The 14,368-nt window shown below is 46.8% G+C and overlaps 1 protein-coding gene across 1 annotated transcript; it reads left to right on the forward strand.

Moving 5' to 3' along the window:
• The first annotated feature begins 2,977 nt into the window (after window positions 1-2,977).
• Window positions 2,978-14,062, forward strand: HTR5A (5-hydroxytryptamine receptor 5A). Its single transcript, XM_060108745.1, has 2 exons — window positions 2,978-3,718; window positions 13,730-14,062. Exons 1-2 carry the CDS (start codon window positions 2,978-2,980, stop codon window positions 14,060-14,062), a joined length of 1,074 nt encoding a protein of 357 aa, XP_059964728.1.
• Window positions 14,063-14,368: the final 306 nt, after the last annotated feature.

Raw genomic sequence — 14,368 nt, forward strand, 5'->3', positions numbered from 1 at the left:
GTAACTTCAATACACAATTGAGCCTGCAATCTAATTACTGCTAGAATGGCCACAAACTACGTTTTATAAAGACATGTTTTAGTAGGTATCTCACAATTTGTTAGTATGTCTGTAAAACCGCCACACAGCATGTCACCTTCTTTAGTTATCTGGTTGCATCTTTTGCTGGATGGTGTATTCATCTGCCAGAGCAGCCATATCAAAATACCATGCAGTGGCTTAAGCCACAGAAACTGACTTTCAGTTTCACAGTTCAGGAGGCTGGAAGTCCAAAAGCAAGGTGTCAGCAAGGGCGGTTTCCCCTGCGGTCTCCCCCTTGGCTCTAGATGGCCCCCTTTTTGCTGTGCTCTCACGTTGTCTCTCCTCTGTGCGTGCACATCCTTGGTGTCTCTCTGTGTCCAATTTCCTCTTCCTGTAAGAACACCAGTCAGGTTCAATTGGGGCCACTCTAACAGCCTCCTTTTAACTTAATCATCTCTTTGAAGGTCTTATTTCCAAATACAGTCACATTCTGAGGTACTGGAGGTCAGGACTTCAACACGTGAGTTTTAAGAGAGAAGGGATACAGTTCAGCCTATAGGTGGTAAACAAGAAAATGCTTTCCTCAAAACTGGCATTTCAGAGGTGCTTTATGGCAGATGCGAGTTTTACACCTGTTTGCATTTTTCAAGCTGAAAGTGTGACCATGCTTTAGGATTAAAAAGCTGAAATGCTCTGATTTTTCCTTTGTGTCTGTATAAGAAGATAAACCAGAATTTCTCAACAGAATTTGGTTCTTCTGGAAATACTCCATTGGATCTCTTCTTTGTTAGAACATTCCATTCAGTTCTTAAGTTTATGATGCTCTGATCTGCACACAGTATCCTCAGTTATCCCCGGCTCGGTCCCTTATTGGACAGCTACTCACTTCACTATCAGTACAGACAGCTGTGCCAGGCAGTGCTGCAGGGCGGGGTGGGGTGGGGGGCATGGGATATAACATCAAGCCCATGATGCCTTCCAAGATCTGTATTGAGAAATATCATCATCAAGGCCTGACTACCAGAAATGCAGCTCATCCATTCCTCCTGGTCATGGGCCCCGGAAACGGAATGCAGAATTGTTCAGACCTTTTTTTTTTTTTTTTTTTTCCGAAAGAAGGGGATCAATCATTTACATCTCATTCTAATTAGTTCCGTGACTCCAAAAAGGGGATGTGCTCTAAATGAGCACGTTGGCCCCTTGACTAGAGCCACACAGAGTAGCAGTGCACAAAGCAGCCACTGTCAGATGTTTTTAAGAGATACTTGGTGAAGCAGCTCTGCGAACAATCTTTATTTAATGAATAACATTCTCTTCAACATCTCCTAACAGCGTCCTCTCCTCTGGGTTCCAGTGGAGGAGCTTCTCTCCTCTCAGCACAGTCTCCTGATGCTTGTTTTACTCTGTTAGAAATGGAATCTTGTAACAAAACATTTTTCTCATGTTCAAATAGCTAAAAAGCTTCCAACCAAATTTGTGGCCAACCACTTGTAAATGTACAGGATTCCATGACACCCACCGTAGGCACTTTTAAAAAAAGAAAGCTTAGTGCCATCTTACTTTCCTTTCTGTCATCTCACTTTCCTGATTTTAATTTATTTTATCTTGCTATATCATGTGTCTATCTGAAAGTCACAACTTCTGGGTAGGAACTTTCGATATTTCCTCAATTACTGTGGATATGTGTATGGTTATGTGAGTGTGGGGGGGGAAAGAGTTAAACGTGCCCCCTCTTTTTGCGAGTGAGATGGAGCTTTCCTAACAACTTGTATCCAGCTTTCCCCTTTGCAAGAAGCAAACGTGACAGAACGCACTGGAAACTGTGCACCTTCTCTGTGACTCGGAGGAAACGGGTTAAACGTTCTAGCTCCAATACCTCAGCCACCTCTAGGGCAGCAGCAACTGCTATCTTGCTTTTTCTCCTGGAAAGAAAACAACCCTTGAAGGGAAGGACCAGGTGTTGTGTAAGAATGCAATCACGCACTGAACTCATCCAGAGCAAAAGAAGCCAGCGAAATCATCTTAGACCCTTAACTCGGAACACACGTAGCAAAGGTTAAGACCTATGGAAAGCTAAGAACCCGCTCAAGGTATCCAGACCACCCCTAGAAGGACGTGGGTAGGCGGTGGCTAGAGGAACGTTTCAAGGAAAGTTCTTTGGTAAACTTGTTCCACCAGGGGAACTCATTTCGGGGAGAAGCGACAGCACCATGGACAGCACCGAGCCTAGCGCGCTGGGGCGGGGACAGCCGGCAGCACCGGGGACAGCGCCAGCGCTGGCGCCGCGAGCCCCGGGCGCGAGGCGGCCTTATCAGCTGATGCCTTACGTAGGCTGGATCCCCAGCTCCATAAGACAGGTCTGGGTGGGCGCGCCAGCATTCGCTCTCCGGAGCCGGAGCCGCAGCCCCAGACGGGGCGGGGAAGGGGCGGGCGAACTGCAGAAGGCAGAACCTAGAAAGCAGGTCCCTGCGTGGCTTCCCTAGCACGGAGCTGCGGTTGCAGCCCGCTGCCGCCGCGGGCGACGGGCGGGAAGGGAGGCCGCGCGGTGAGAACTGCCGCTCTGACGCACCAGCCCGTCTCCCGGCGCCCACACGCTCCGGGGGCGCCCAGCTCCTCCTCCACTTGGGAGACGCCCGACTCCGGGCGACCAGACTGCTGTCTCCGCCGAGGCGAGGAGCCCCGGTCACGTGACAGCTTAGACGGGCCCCGGCTGCGAGTCACAGCCCCCCGCCTCTGCTCTCCCAGCGCCTGAGGGCTTCAGAGCCGCCGCGGCCCGCAGCCCAGCGCCCTCCTCTCCTCTCCGACACACCGTCTCCCACGGAGGCTCGCTGGCGGGGGGTCGGGGAAGGCTCCACAGACACTCTCCAGAAACCCCGCCACTGGCCCGAGTGGTCACCAGCCCTCCTCCCGAGCGCCCCTCCTCCACACACCGCGGAGCCCGGCTCCTGGCCCAGACATGGATCTGCCGCCGAACCTCACCTGCTTCACCCTCCCCACCCCCGCCCCTCTGGAGACCAACCGCAGCTTCGACGCCCAAGACCCGCGCGCCAGTGTGCCCCTCCTCTCCGTCTTCGGCGTGCTCGCCCTCACCTTGCTGGGCTTCCTGGTGGCCGCGACGCTCGCCTGGAACCTGCTGGTGCTGGCGACCATTCTCCGCGTGCGCACGTTCCATCGCGTCCCGCACAACCTGGTGGCATCCATGGCCATCTCGGACGTGCTGGTGGCCGCTCTGGTCATGCCGCTCAGCCTGGTGCACGAGCTGTCCGGGCGCCGCTGGCAGCTGGGCCGGCGGCTGTGCCAGCTTTGGATCGCATGCGACGTGCTCTGCTGCACGGCCAGCATCTGGAACGTGACGGCCATCGCGCTGGACCGCTACTGGTCCATCACCCGTCACCTGGAGTACACGCTCCGCGCCCGCAAGCGCACCTCCAACGTCATGATCACGCTCACCTGGGCGCTCTCCGCCGTCATCTCCCTGGCCCCGCTGCTCTTCGGCTGGGGGGAGACCTACTCGGAGGGCAGCGAGGAGTGCCAGGTGAGCCGCGAGCCCTCCTACGCCGTGTTCTCCACCGTGGGCGCCTTCTACCTGCCGCTCTGCGTGGTGCTCTTCGTGTACTGGAAGATCTACAAGGCGGCCAAGTTCCGCGTGGGCCCCCGGAAGGCCAACAGCGTCTCCCCCGTATCCGAAGCTGTGGAGGTGGGTGTTAACGTGAGCCTTAAAAATACTTTGCTTGCATTTGCACAGGCCTCATCCCCAGCACATCTCCCCACACATCCGTAGAAAGTGGGATTTCTTAGTATTTTGGCGGGGGCTGGTGGGGAAGGGAAGGAGGTAGGCTGGGAGAGAGAAAGCAAGCATCACAGACTCTGCTCTGACTTGCTCAGATTCACGGAGCAGGTCATCCCTCATGGGTTCTTTCCCTATATATAAAACGAGGGATTTGGACTACAGAATTCTGCAGGGTCCTACTAGGCTTGAAAATTCTATGGATCTATAACATCCTTTAGAACGCCTGAGGAAGTTGGTGTCTGGGGCTGCACTAGAGAAAAATGCAGCTTCCTGCATTTACAGTGGGGGGTGTTGAGGAGGTGGGAAGGGAGGGACGGTCATCTGACTTGGCAGGAAGACTGCCATACATCAGGCAGAGCAGGTTAGTGTTTCAACCCAGTCTGTTTTTTTCTTTGCCAATTAATTTTGCAAAGTGTGGTATCTCCTGGGTTACTGTCGTGCTCAGCATCCTCCTCTCCTCACGCAAGATTAAAGATGCTGTTTACACCTGTCTCAGAGCCTGCCCTTGTTATATGCTCCCACTGCCTGTGGTGCTACTTTCTGGGCCTGTCCCCACCCCTGATCAGACTGTCCGTGCAGCTGAGGACCACTTGCGTGCCTCCTGGGACATGACTAAAGCTGCAGGAGGAAATTAAAACGCTAAGGCAGACACTTCCCCAGCTCTTTACAAGTGGCATTTAAGGTACGGCAACTGATACAGCACCCGTGAGGGCTCTTTTCTCATCTTCTCTCCATCCACGCTTTCCTGCCTTTTGTTCACTCTTGGTAATCTGACCCTACGATTCAAGATTCAGGGACCATAAGGGTTCACATGAAGCCACCGGCTGTGCAGGCTGCCCACCCCCTACCACACTCATTGCCAAGGGTGATCCCTTGAACCTGATTCACACATTTAAGTTAGGTCAGACTACTACGCGGCACCCGTTTCTGTTACTGGCTCTGGGACAACAAAGGAAGTTCAGTTAAGCGCACTGAGCACATACTGCAGGCTTTTTGCTGCAAGGGGTCAAGGACTGATAAAGACATCAGCTTTGCCTATGCGGAGTCTGGTCTATTGAGAGAGACATGCACTGTGAACACTGCAATACTATTGTATTTTTCGAGTCAGCAGCTAATTCCAAGTATAACCAGTCAGTCAAGCTTAGAGGAACCAGAGGTGTAGGTATGGGAGAAAGGGGAGGGCATCATTCTAGAAACAAGAAGGAAAAGGGGGTCAGAGGGCACCTGTCCTTTTATCTAGAACAAAAGTCTCACCCAAATTACCCTCCCCTACCGCAGGGAACACCTGGAATGCCTGGAGATGGTTCTGATTACCAAGACTTGGCGACAGGGTGCTAATGGCATGTAGCATGTGGAGAGCAGGGTGCTGCTAAACGTACTACAACACACAGGACAGCCTGAACAACAGAGAACTATTCAGACCAAAATGTTAATAGTGCCAAATTTGGGAAACCCTGACCGGTTAGATTTCTAAACTGGACAAAGAGTGCTGATGGGTAAGAGCGCCACCAAACTGCCTGGAGTGTCCATGTGTGTGTGCATCCACCCCAATTCCAGGTCAGGAACAGGAGGCTGGCTGCCCACCAAGGCCCTCCTTACACAGACCCTCTTCTGCCAGGGCGCTTATCCAGGTAAACACAATTTATAATTAATACTAAACAGCTTTAAAAGGGAAAAGCAATTATACGTCTGTCTCAGAGGGCTTAGTGTGGAAGGAAGAGCGGTTTTCACTGCTCAGCTCCGGAGAGAGCAGAAGCAAAGCACTGTTTCATGCTCTTTCTCTGCCGGATAACTTTCAAAAATGGGTCCCTTGGCTTTGCAAAGCCTCTAAGTGACCCAGGGCTCTGCATAAAATGTGGCGCTGCCTCTGTCCTCATGTTATTGTGAAGGGTTAATTAAATACCAGGCTTCCTTTGGGGCTTCCCTGGTGGCGCAGTGGTTGAGAGTCCGCCTGCTGATGCAGGGGACACGGGTTCGTGCCCCGGTCCGGGAAGATCCCACATGCCGCGGAGCGGCTGGGCCCGTGAGCCATGGCCGCTGAGCCTGCGCCTCCGGAGCCTGTGCTCCACAACGGGAGAGGCCACAACAGTGAGAGGCCCGCGTACCGCAAAAAAACAACAACAACAAAAAAAACAGGCTTCCTGATTTCTCAGTGGTAGCAGGTGCCAACGTTTCTAAATACAGTTTTACCACCAACTAGCTATGCTACCTAGGGAAACACAACGCTTCTTCCCTGTTCTGTATCTGCAGAGTTTTATTCAAATACATACTGAAAGCCCAACCCTTGTCAGATACCAAGATGAAAACAGGAAACACAAGAGAGGTAGGCCTTGCACGCTTGACAAAGTCTGATGAAACCACTACTTAAGAGCTGACATGAAGACAGAGCTGGATTTATGCCTTGCTGGTGTAAGGGACTGGGGGACTTTCAAGGTCTGAGTGGGTGGACTTCATCTGTATGAGCAGCTTTGTTTGCTGGGCGTTACTCCAGTGGGAGTTTATTGGAGTGAGTCCATCCCTGGACGCCTGACTTTCGGAAGTGAGGGACTGGCAGGGCTTGCAAGACCAAGTCCCCTGAGAGGAGCTGCCCTTGCCCGACAGTACGTTCAAGGCTGGATCCAGGCTGCAGGACACTCAGACCCACCCTCAGTTTAGTTCTCATCCCCCGATCTTGGTCTCATTCAGCCAAAGCTTCCAGAGAGACCATCAAGACTGTCCAAATCTTCACCACTGTTGCTGGTTCTCCTTGAAGGTGAAGTTTCGTCTGTGGACATCTGATGTTCAGACTGCACATCAATCAACATATCCGTCTGTCAGAACAGCGCTGTGCAGAAGCATTTAAAGCTCTGGACAACAGATACTGGATCACAGTTAACCCATCAGTAGGAAAATGTTGGCTGGTTTCAGTTAGCAATGGGGATTTACTACATATGGTAACATAAGATTCAAAGGCTTAATATAAGTTCTGAAGATGTGCTGACACTAGTTTAATTGATGCCTGTAATTTCTGAGGCAAGGAGGCAAAGCCTTGATTACTGAATCACGGGGGGGGCTTCAATACGCAATAGTTCTTAGACAGGTGTCATGTGGTTGAAGTAATCCACCTGGAGCATGGCCCAGCATTTTCACATTGGTACAAAAAGGCACATTCATGATAACCTAGGAAGAATCAATCTGGACTCTCATGAATTCTGGTCTAATTAATCTTTCTGTCTGTGGTGTCTTTTGTCCTTAAGGACTCCAGGATCATTGCTATTTCTTCAGTAATGTCTTGAATTATATACAGTGTACACATTTTCATGTACAGACCAGCTATAATCTGATAATGTGTAAGGACGGCAGTACATTTTATCTGGAAGCGGGTTCTACTTATTAAATTTGCAGTTGTGTTACAGAAACTAAAGTATTCTGATAATGATCCTGAAATATCAGTTACAAGTTGGCACACACGATTGTTAAAGATTTTCATTGCTTGAATTTTTGTATTAACTAAGGTTTACTTTCCCTTAAGCCCTTTAAATAGCCACACCATAAATTTGTCTCTCATGATCTTATTTCAGCATCTGTACAACCAATCATTTTTTTAAAGAATTTTTTTCTGTTTTCAATTTTTTAAAACTTATTACAAGTTGATTTGCATGTTTCCTTTTCAGATGACTTTAAAATTTTAGGGTGAAGGATCTATTGTTTTATAATTGTGGGGATAATGGTAGTTATGGTGACACCCATATAAACAAGAAAGCTGTACTGTTGTACATCTGTAATTACAGGCAATTCCCCTTAGAAGTTTAGAAGGACAGGAAGTTGTTGGGTGATAATATCTCCCTTGGAGTGACTTCACTGGACAGATTTTAGATAGTTGTCATTTTGATTTTTAGCCAATAGGGGACACTGATTCTTTCAAGGATTCTTCTGCTGACAATATTTACAGATGTTCTTGTCTAGGCTCCCAAATCTTTGAAAACAGAGGTGCTTTTGAATGTTTTATCTAGAGAGCCATATCTTGTATTGTTTACTTTCTAAGGATATCTGGAAATGTCTAGCCCCATACTGGATATTTTCTAAATTGGCAATTTCACATTTAAATTTATTTTTTCTTATTAAATTCCCTAATTCAGGTTTGAGCCCATTTATAGAAAGACAGGACAAGATTATACTTCAGCTGTTGGGTTTACATCAGAATACTGCTTGAAAGTTTTCTGAAGTCTATTTTCTATACTTAGTTTATAATTTTGAATCCTTATTTAATCTTCTCTTAAAAGAAAGCCTTCTGAAGTTGCTTCATGTATTTTATATTTTTATATTTTAAATGTCCACAGCTGGGCTATATAGCTCTTCTCTCTTCTATCCTTCTAGCTTTAAATACTTTTCCACACCTGAGGGCGATTTTAATTAACTAGTTGCTGCTGATCTGTAGTCCAGGACAATGAGAATTTTGTTCAGTACTCTTTAAAAAGTCCAAATTCTACAGCAATTTTTTGCCCTTCTCCCTGAAGTTTAGAAAAAATCTTAATTACAGCCTGTATCTTAGCTCTAGACCAAGGTTTTAATTGAAATTCTATAGATTTGACTTCTTGTCTGACAATTTTACAATGTGATTTTGTTTTTCCTGAGCAAATCCCTGAAGAAAGGATAGTTCATTTAGGAGGTCAGGTAAAGCTGAGTAGAAATATGGGAGATGTAGATGTGCAAGGTGGGGAGGTTTTGGAAAGTTACAAAATCTCTGAGACTAACTTAAAGTTAGAATTTTGTTTTAAGGTCTTAGCAGAACAACTAAAGAAGCTGACTCTCAACTGTTTAGTGTTTGTCTTCTAATTTTTCTAGAGTTGATCTTAAATATGTTAATTTATTGATTTTGACTTTCAGAAATTCCTCATTAAGTAAAAAAACATTCTTTCACATTTATCAAGAGAAGTGCAAGAATTAGCATTATAGTGCAATTTAAAATAGGAAATAGAAGTTCACAAAGGAGAAGCTTGCGACTGACGTAGACAAACCATGACACACAAGAAAAAGGCCACTACAGTTGGCCAACAGTTTGTGCTTGTGAATGGTGTCTCAGATCCTTGACCAGAGGCCAAGAAGGGGCCATATGACCACCAATCCAATGAGCTGGAATACCAACTAGACAAGGTGACATTTTTTTCATAAATTGACAAGATAGCAAGTGCCCTCACTTAAGTTTTGTGAAGAACCCAAAGCAAAGTTTGATCAATTGCTTTTTCACAAATTGGTCATAAGTCTAACAGTCCCCAAATCATTAGCCTTCAGATCTGCCTTGGAATGGATTAGAGCTTATCAAGCCAATGCCTTATAGAACAATCCTTTTTATATTCAACATAAAAAAAAGGTATTCCAGCACAAAAAACAAACAAACCTATGAAAACAAAGCTTTGCATATTTAGACAAACAACAGCGAAAACAATATAGTAAGTAGATTATGGCATAAAATTTTTCACTAAATGGTATACCTCCAAGACAAGAGATCTAATAGCCTTACACAAAAATTTAAGTCAATTACCAAATGGTGCACCTCTCAAACAAAGGTCTAGTTACTTGATACAAAGACCTAAGCTGAATGATCTTACTCAAAGACACACTTGGTTACAAATTCTTATATAACAAAATACACAGAGTGAGAAGAGCCCAGTGGAGCTGGCTGGAACTCAGCTCACTGAGAATGATGCACATCTGCAGATCCAAAGGCAACTGGAGTCTGGGGCACAGTGAATGCACCTGCAGTCCAAGAACCCTGTGGAGGATCCACAAAATGATCCCAGTGGACTCTCTAGATGTCCAAGGATGATACAACCACCACATAGTATCTGAAATAAAAATACTCCTTACTATAGTAAGAGAAAGCTACATTTGTCAGGCACCATCTGACAGAGCAGAATGCCCATCATCTATGGGGATTGGGGACAGCATTGAGTTCAGGGACTGGAGGACATTCAGGGGAGCAGTGAGCTGACATCCCCAGAGTGGGGTTACTATGTGAGACTGCTGTTGGTTGACTGCAGCTCAGAGATGCACTTATTGGGGTGAGTCCTGCCCTAACAGGCTGACTTTCAGAAGTGAGGGCTGACACCAACTGGTTGGTTTGCAGGTGTATATTCACAGAGTTGCATTGTCCTTGATCCACTGAAGGGGTTTAAACAAGTAGCAAGGCTCTTTGTTACCACAGCTACACAACAGTTGGTCTTTTGCTAAGTTTGTGGGAATGTTCTTATTCTGCCCGTGGTGGAGCCCTCCTTAAATGGGTAAGATCATTTCTAGCTTGAACATCCTGACTCATCAGTACATCTTACATTGTGACAATGACCTGGTCTCACCTGCAAATCACCTGAAGCCACACTTCCAAGGTAAGAGTCTTCACCTCTTAATTTCAATACCCACTACTGATGATAATCTATTGATGATCTGTGATATTAACAGGGAGGTGAAGCAGAAGAGTTTGAGGAAATAGAAGAACAGGCTAGATCTATGATTGACCAGTAAATAGTTATTTAACACATAACCACTTTGGAAGAATGAGAGGTCTAACTCATAGGTACATGTCCCCCCCCCCCGAAATTCACTTATTTGGAGATGTGAGGCTAAGTGTTCACTTAGAAAATTTTTTCATGTGAATCTTAAATTGTGAGGTTTGTGCTTTAAATGATATAGCACTTCAAAGATAAATTGGAAAGGTACAATTTGGCTTGAATGTTCACTTTTTTGCCCCATTACCTCTCTTTCTGTGAGTCTACTAATGACCATGATGAGTAATTGACAGAGTAATCAATAGAGTCTATTCTCCAGACTTGATTAAGTGCTTTATTGCAATCGTCGATGAGCAAAGAGCTAAGGAGTCTGTAAGTCAGAAAGCCATAGGGTGAGCAACCAAATCAACCACCTACCAACATCGGGAGCCTGAAACTCCCCAACAGCAAAGCCCCTCCTCCCAGCTGAGCCTCTGCTGTCCCAGAAGAGCCACTTCAGACCAATGACACTCTCACCAAGTGAGTTGGTATTGAATGCCACACAAGAAAAGGACCCATAAAATGCTCAACATTTCTCATCAAGGTCATAGAGAGTGTGGTTTTCTGAGAAACACAGAGTTCTCTAACCTATGAAAATTCCTTATTCAAAGCAAACCATAAAAACAATGTATTTAGTAAAAAAGGTTTAACTTGAATTCAAAATAGAATTCTAAGAAGTGGGAGAAGACCCCATGGAACATTAAAAGAACTGTTAAAAATGAATTTAGATTCTTTGCTGGAAAGGGGCCCCACGAATGTGTTCCCGAACTGCTGTGCTAAGAACTCAGTGAAAAGGACCGTGGATAGAATGCCTGTGGGTCCTACGGACAGAGAGAAATCATCCTGAAGACAAGCTTAGGAATAAAGTAACTGGGAAGTCTTTAAGAGTACACTTATGCAACATTAGAACTATCACACAGTGGAAAGTTCTTGTAGATACTATGAACGCATGCTATGTTTGGGAACAGCTCATAAGAACCTGGGTACATTATACTGGAAGAATCCAGGATTTCACAGTACAACTGCCAAATACCCGCACAAGCAGGCCCACACTTAACGGCACTCCACATTCCCTTACGAGGACCATGATTTGAAGTGATGGGTTTCCATAAAACTGTCTTATAATACTTGGGCTACAGAAATATTCATATCCTACACTACACCTGGAAAACAAACAGCCCTGGGATCCTGTGTCTCTCGGACGAATGATGAGGTACTGTGCTACATTCTGATACGGCAGCCCCTTTGGATACAGGTCAGGACTGTGTCTGAAGGTACCAGCAGAGTCTCAAAAGACATTCTCAGTGTCAATCATTAGGAGAGAAGACGGCTCCTCAGAATGGAAACCTTGCAGCTTTTTCCATTATGCAGTAGCAAACTCCTACAAATAGAACGTGTAGCACCGGGGGTGGATCTCACCCTTCACAGGAGACTGGTCTTACACTGGGAGTCCAATCGTGGGGCTCAGTGTGTCTTGCAACTGGAATTTGAGTATCTAAAGGACTAAGCATGGGCTTCTGGAGCCAACCTGAAAAGGCACTGACCACAGGGAAGGCAGACAGGGAGCGGGGATGGGAGGGGTGGAGAGATTCCCTGGAGTGTGTCATAGCTCAAAAGTCAGAATATCTAGTTATGTGTTGCTGTATTTATTTCTACTCTTACCCCAGGGCCTTTGAGTCTGGTTTAAATGTTCCGCTTTTACACCAGGTGTGCTATAGAGAATTAACGGGTGGTCACAATGGCGTCACAACCCTGAGTGGCCAGTCTTACCAGCAAAAAGGTCTGAAAGGAAGGAGAATTTCTTAGGGATTTAAGAGTCAGGACCAGAATTATTCTTCCATTGCGATCTTTAGGAAATGGCTGCCTTGATGCCATTTTGGGATTGAGTTTTATTAAGGAAATTGGTAGTTTTCCCTATTTTCTTTATGCTGAAAAATGAAACTAAAACTGTGTTTGCATTTCTATAAATTAACTCCCTGAAATGCATTCCCAGATATACACTAATAAATAAGAAAGGTAACTATGGTTCCATCCCAGGGTGAGACTGGGAGAGAGAAATTTTCACTTCTTATTTTATATGTGCTTTTAAGGGTTGCAGAAAAAGGAACTATTTGTTTCAATATTCACGATCTTCTGTTTAATTGTATAATGCTTGGGGTTTCACTGTTTTTCAAACAGATGACAGGAAGGCTATCACATAAATTTAATAATTCATACATGAGCTAACATTCCCTTAATTATAGTGTTCCTATTTTCAGCTCAGTTATTCTATACAATAGGGAAGTTAGTTCCTCTTGCCTCCAATTTATAGATGTAGCCATGAACTGGTTACATGGGTTAGATTAAAGAGACAGACCTTCTGACGTAGTCCGTTGCCTAAAAGGTTGTGTGCTGCTGGGGCGCAAGCTGGGTAACTCTCCTTTTCAAGCATACAGGGGTCACAGAAGGCTGGAGTTGGGAAGAAGAGGATTTAATGTCAGGGTAGTCTCACCACTAGTGAATGACTGACCGACCCAGAAACTGTCCCACGTTGTGACTGGAGCAACTAATTTGCTCACTTAGCAAATCAGCCCACTGCAATTTCCTTATATTTAGGGGGCCTCATCATCAGACACCCCTTATTCCAGTTCCCCAAAGATCTAAAAAATAGGGCTGGAACTGAGGAAAGAGCTTCCTTTCTCAGGAATTCCACCCCCTCAGAGAAGGGATGTGAAATGAAGCTGGAGAACGTAGTTCAGTGGGAACCTGCCTTCCAGAGGACCTGAGAGAACCTAGGTGGAAGGACTGTGGGTTTAGAGCCTCTGTTTTCCATAGAAGTCGGGGGAGGGGGTGGAACACACAATAAACAGGGAGATAAACATCCTGGTGAGTGAACTGTCCCAAACAGTAGAATATGTTCTGGAAGCACAGCAGCAGGAACCTTATACCAGAAGAAAAGTTCTAGAAAATTCTAACTTTTTAGAGGGGATTCACAGAAACCCAGAAAGTTACAGATTTTGGAATACTGGGTCCCACGTGTACAGGGTGTGATAAGGATTTAGCAGGCTTTGATTACTCGTGTTCCGCGGTCATAAATTGCATACACTGCATGACCTGCTTATTTCTGTTGTTCCCTGTTGAACAGACGGCAACAGGGACTCCATCGTCGTTGCATTGTTGCAGACGTTCCTATTTTCCCTCCATTTCTAAGGTGTAAGCAAACACCCAGCTCTGTCAGCACGTTTTCATAGCCGAGGGTGGACCCCACATGCTGCCCGGTCCCTGCACCGGACAACTGAGGACGTTCTCTTGAAGCGGACGTGCGGGACTCACGTCCACCCGCGTCTAGGCTCAGCCCGCCCAGACCCAGCAGCGTGAAGAGGCGGCTCTTCCTGAAGCCTCTGCTTACCTTTTCCAGGTGAAGGCCTGTGCTCAGCAGCCCGATATGGTGTTCACCGTCCGCCACGCCACTGTCACCTTCCAGACAGAAGGGGCCACATGGAGAGAACAGAAGGAGCAGAGAGCCGCCCTAATGGTGGGCATCCTCATCGGGGTGTTTGTGCTCTGCTGGATCCCCTTCTTCACCACGGAGCTCGTCAGCCCGCTGTGCTCCTGTGACATCCCCGCCACCTGGAAGAGCGTCTTCCTGTGGCTCGGCTACTCCAACTCTTTCTTCAACCCCCTGATCTACACGGCCTTCAACAAGAACTACAACAGCGCCTTCAAGAACTTCTTCTCCAGGCACCAGTGACTGTGAGGCCGGCACAGCCAGGAAGTCTCCCCGAGCTCCACCTAGTTCCCCATCCTCACCCGGCACCACTTGGAAGAGACAAGCCTTCCAGCTCCCCAGGGCGGTCCTCGGAGCTGAGCACCTCACTTCTGCACTCTGGGCAGGAACGCGAGTCTCCACAGGCAGTACTGGGGACCCCGTTTATCCAATTTATCTGCCATTCCTCACTCTGCACGTAACAGCCACGGACTTGGCCCACAAAGTGCCCTTTCTTTACAAAATCCAGCATGGTTATTGTCCTCGTCCCAGGGAAGTCAAACCAGGCAG

This window comes from Mesoplodon densirostris, chromosome 9 (assembly GCF_025265405.1).
Source record: "Mesoplodon densirostris isolate mMesDen1 chromosome 9, mMesDen1 primary haplotype, whole genome shotgun sequence".
NCBI classification, from domain to species: Eukaryota; Metazoa; Chordata; class Mammalia; order Artiodactyla; family Ziphiidae; genus Mesoplodon; species Mesoplodon densirostris.

Excerpts from the sequence above, each read along its gene's own strand:
- HTR5A (XM_060108745.1), top strand. The coding sequence starts at position 2,978 with ATGGATCTGCCGCCGAACCTCACCTGCTTCACCCTCCCCACCCCCGCC. Across the intron at positions 3,719-13,729 it reads CCGTATCCGAAGCTGTGGAG|GTGAAGGCCTGTGCTCAGCA; the intron begins GTGGGTGTTAAC and ends TACCTTTTCCAG.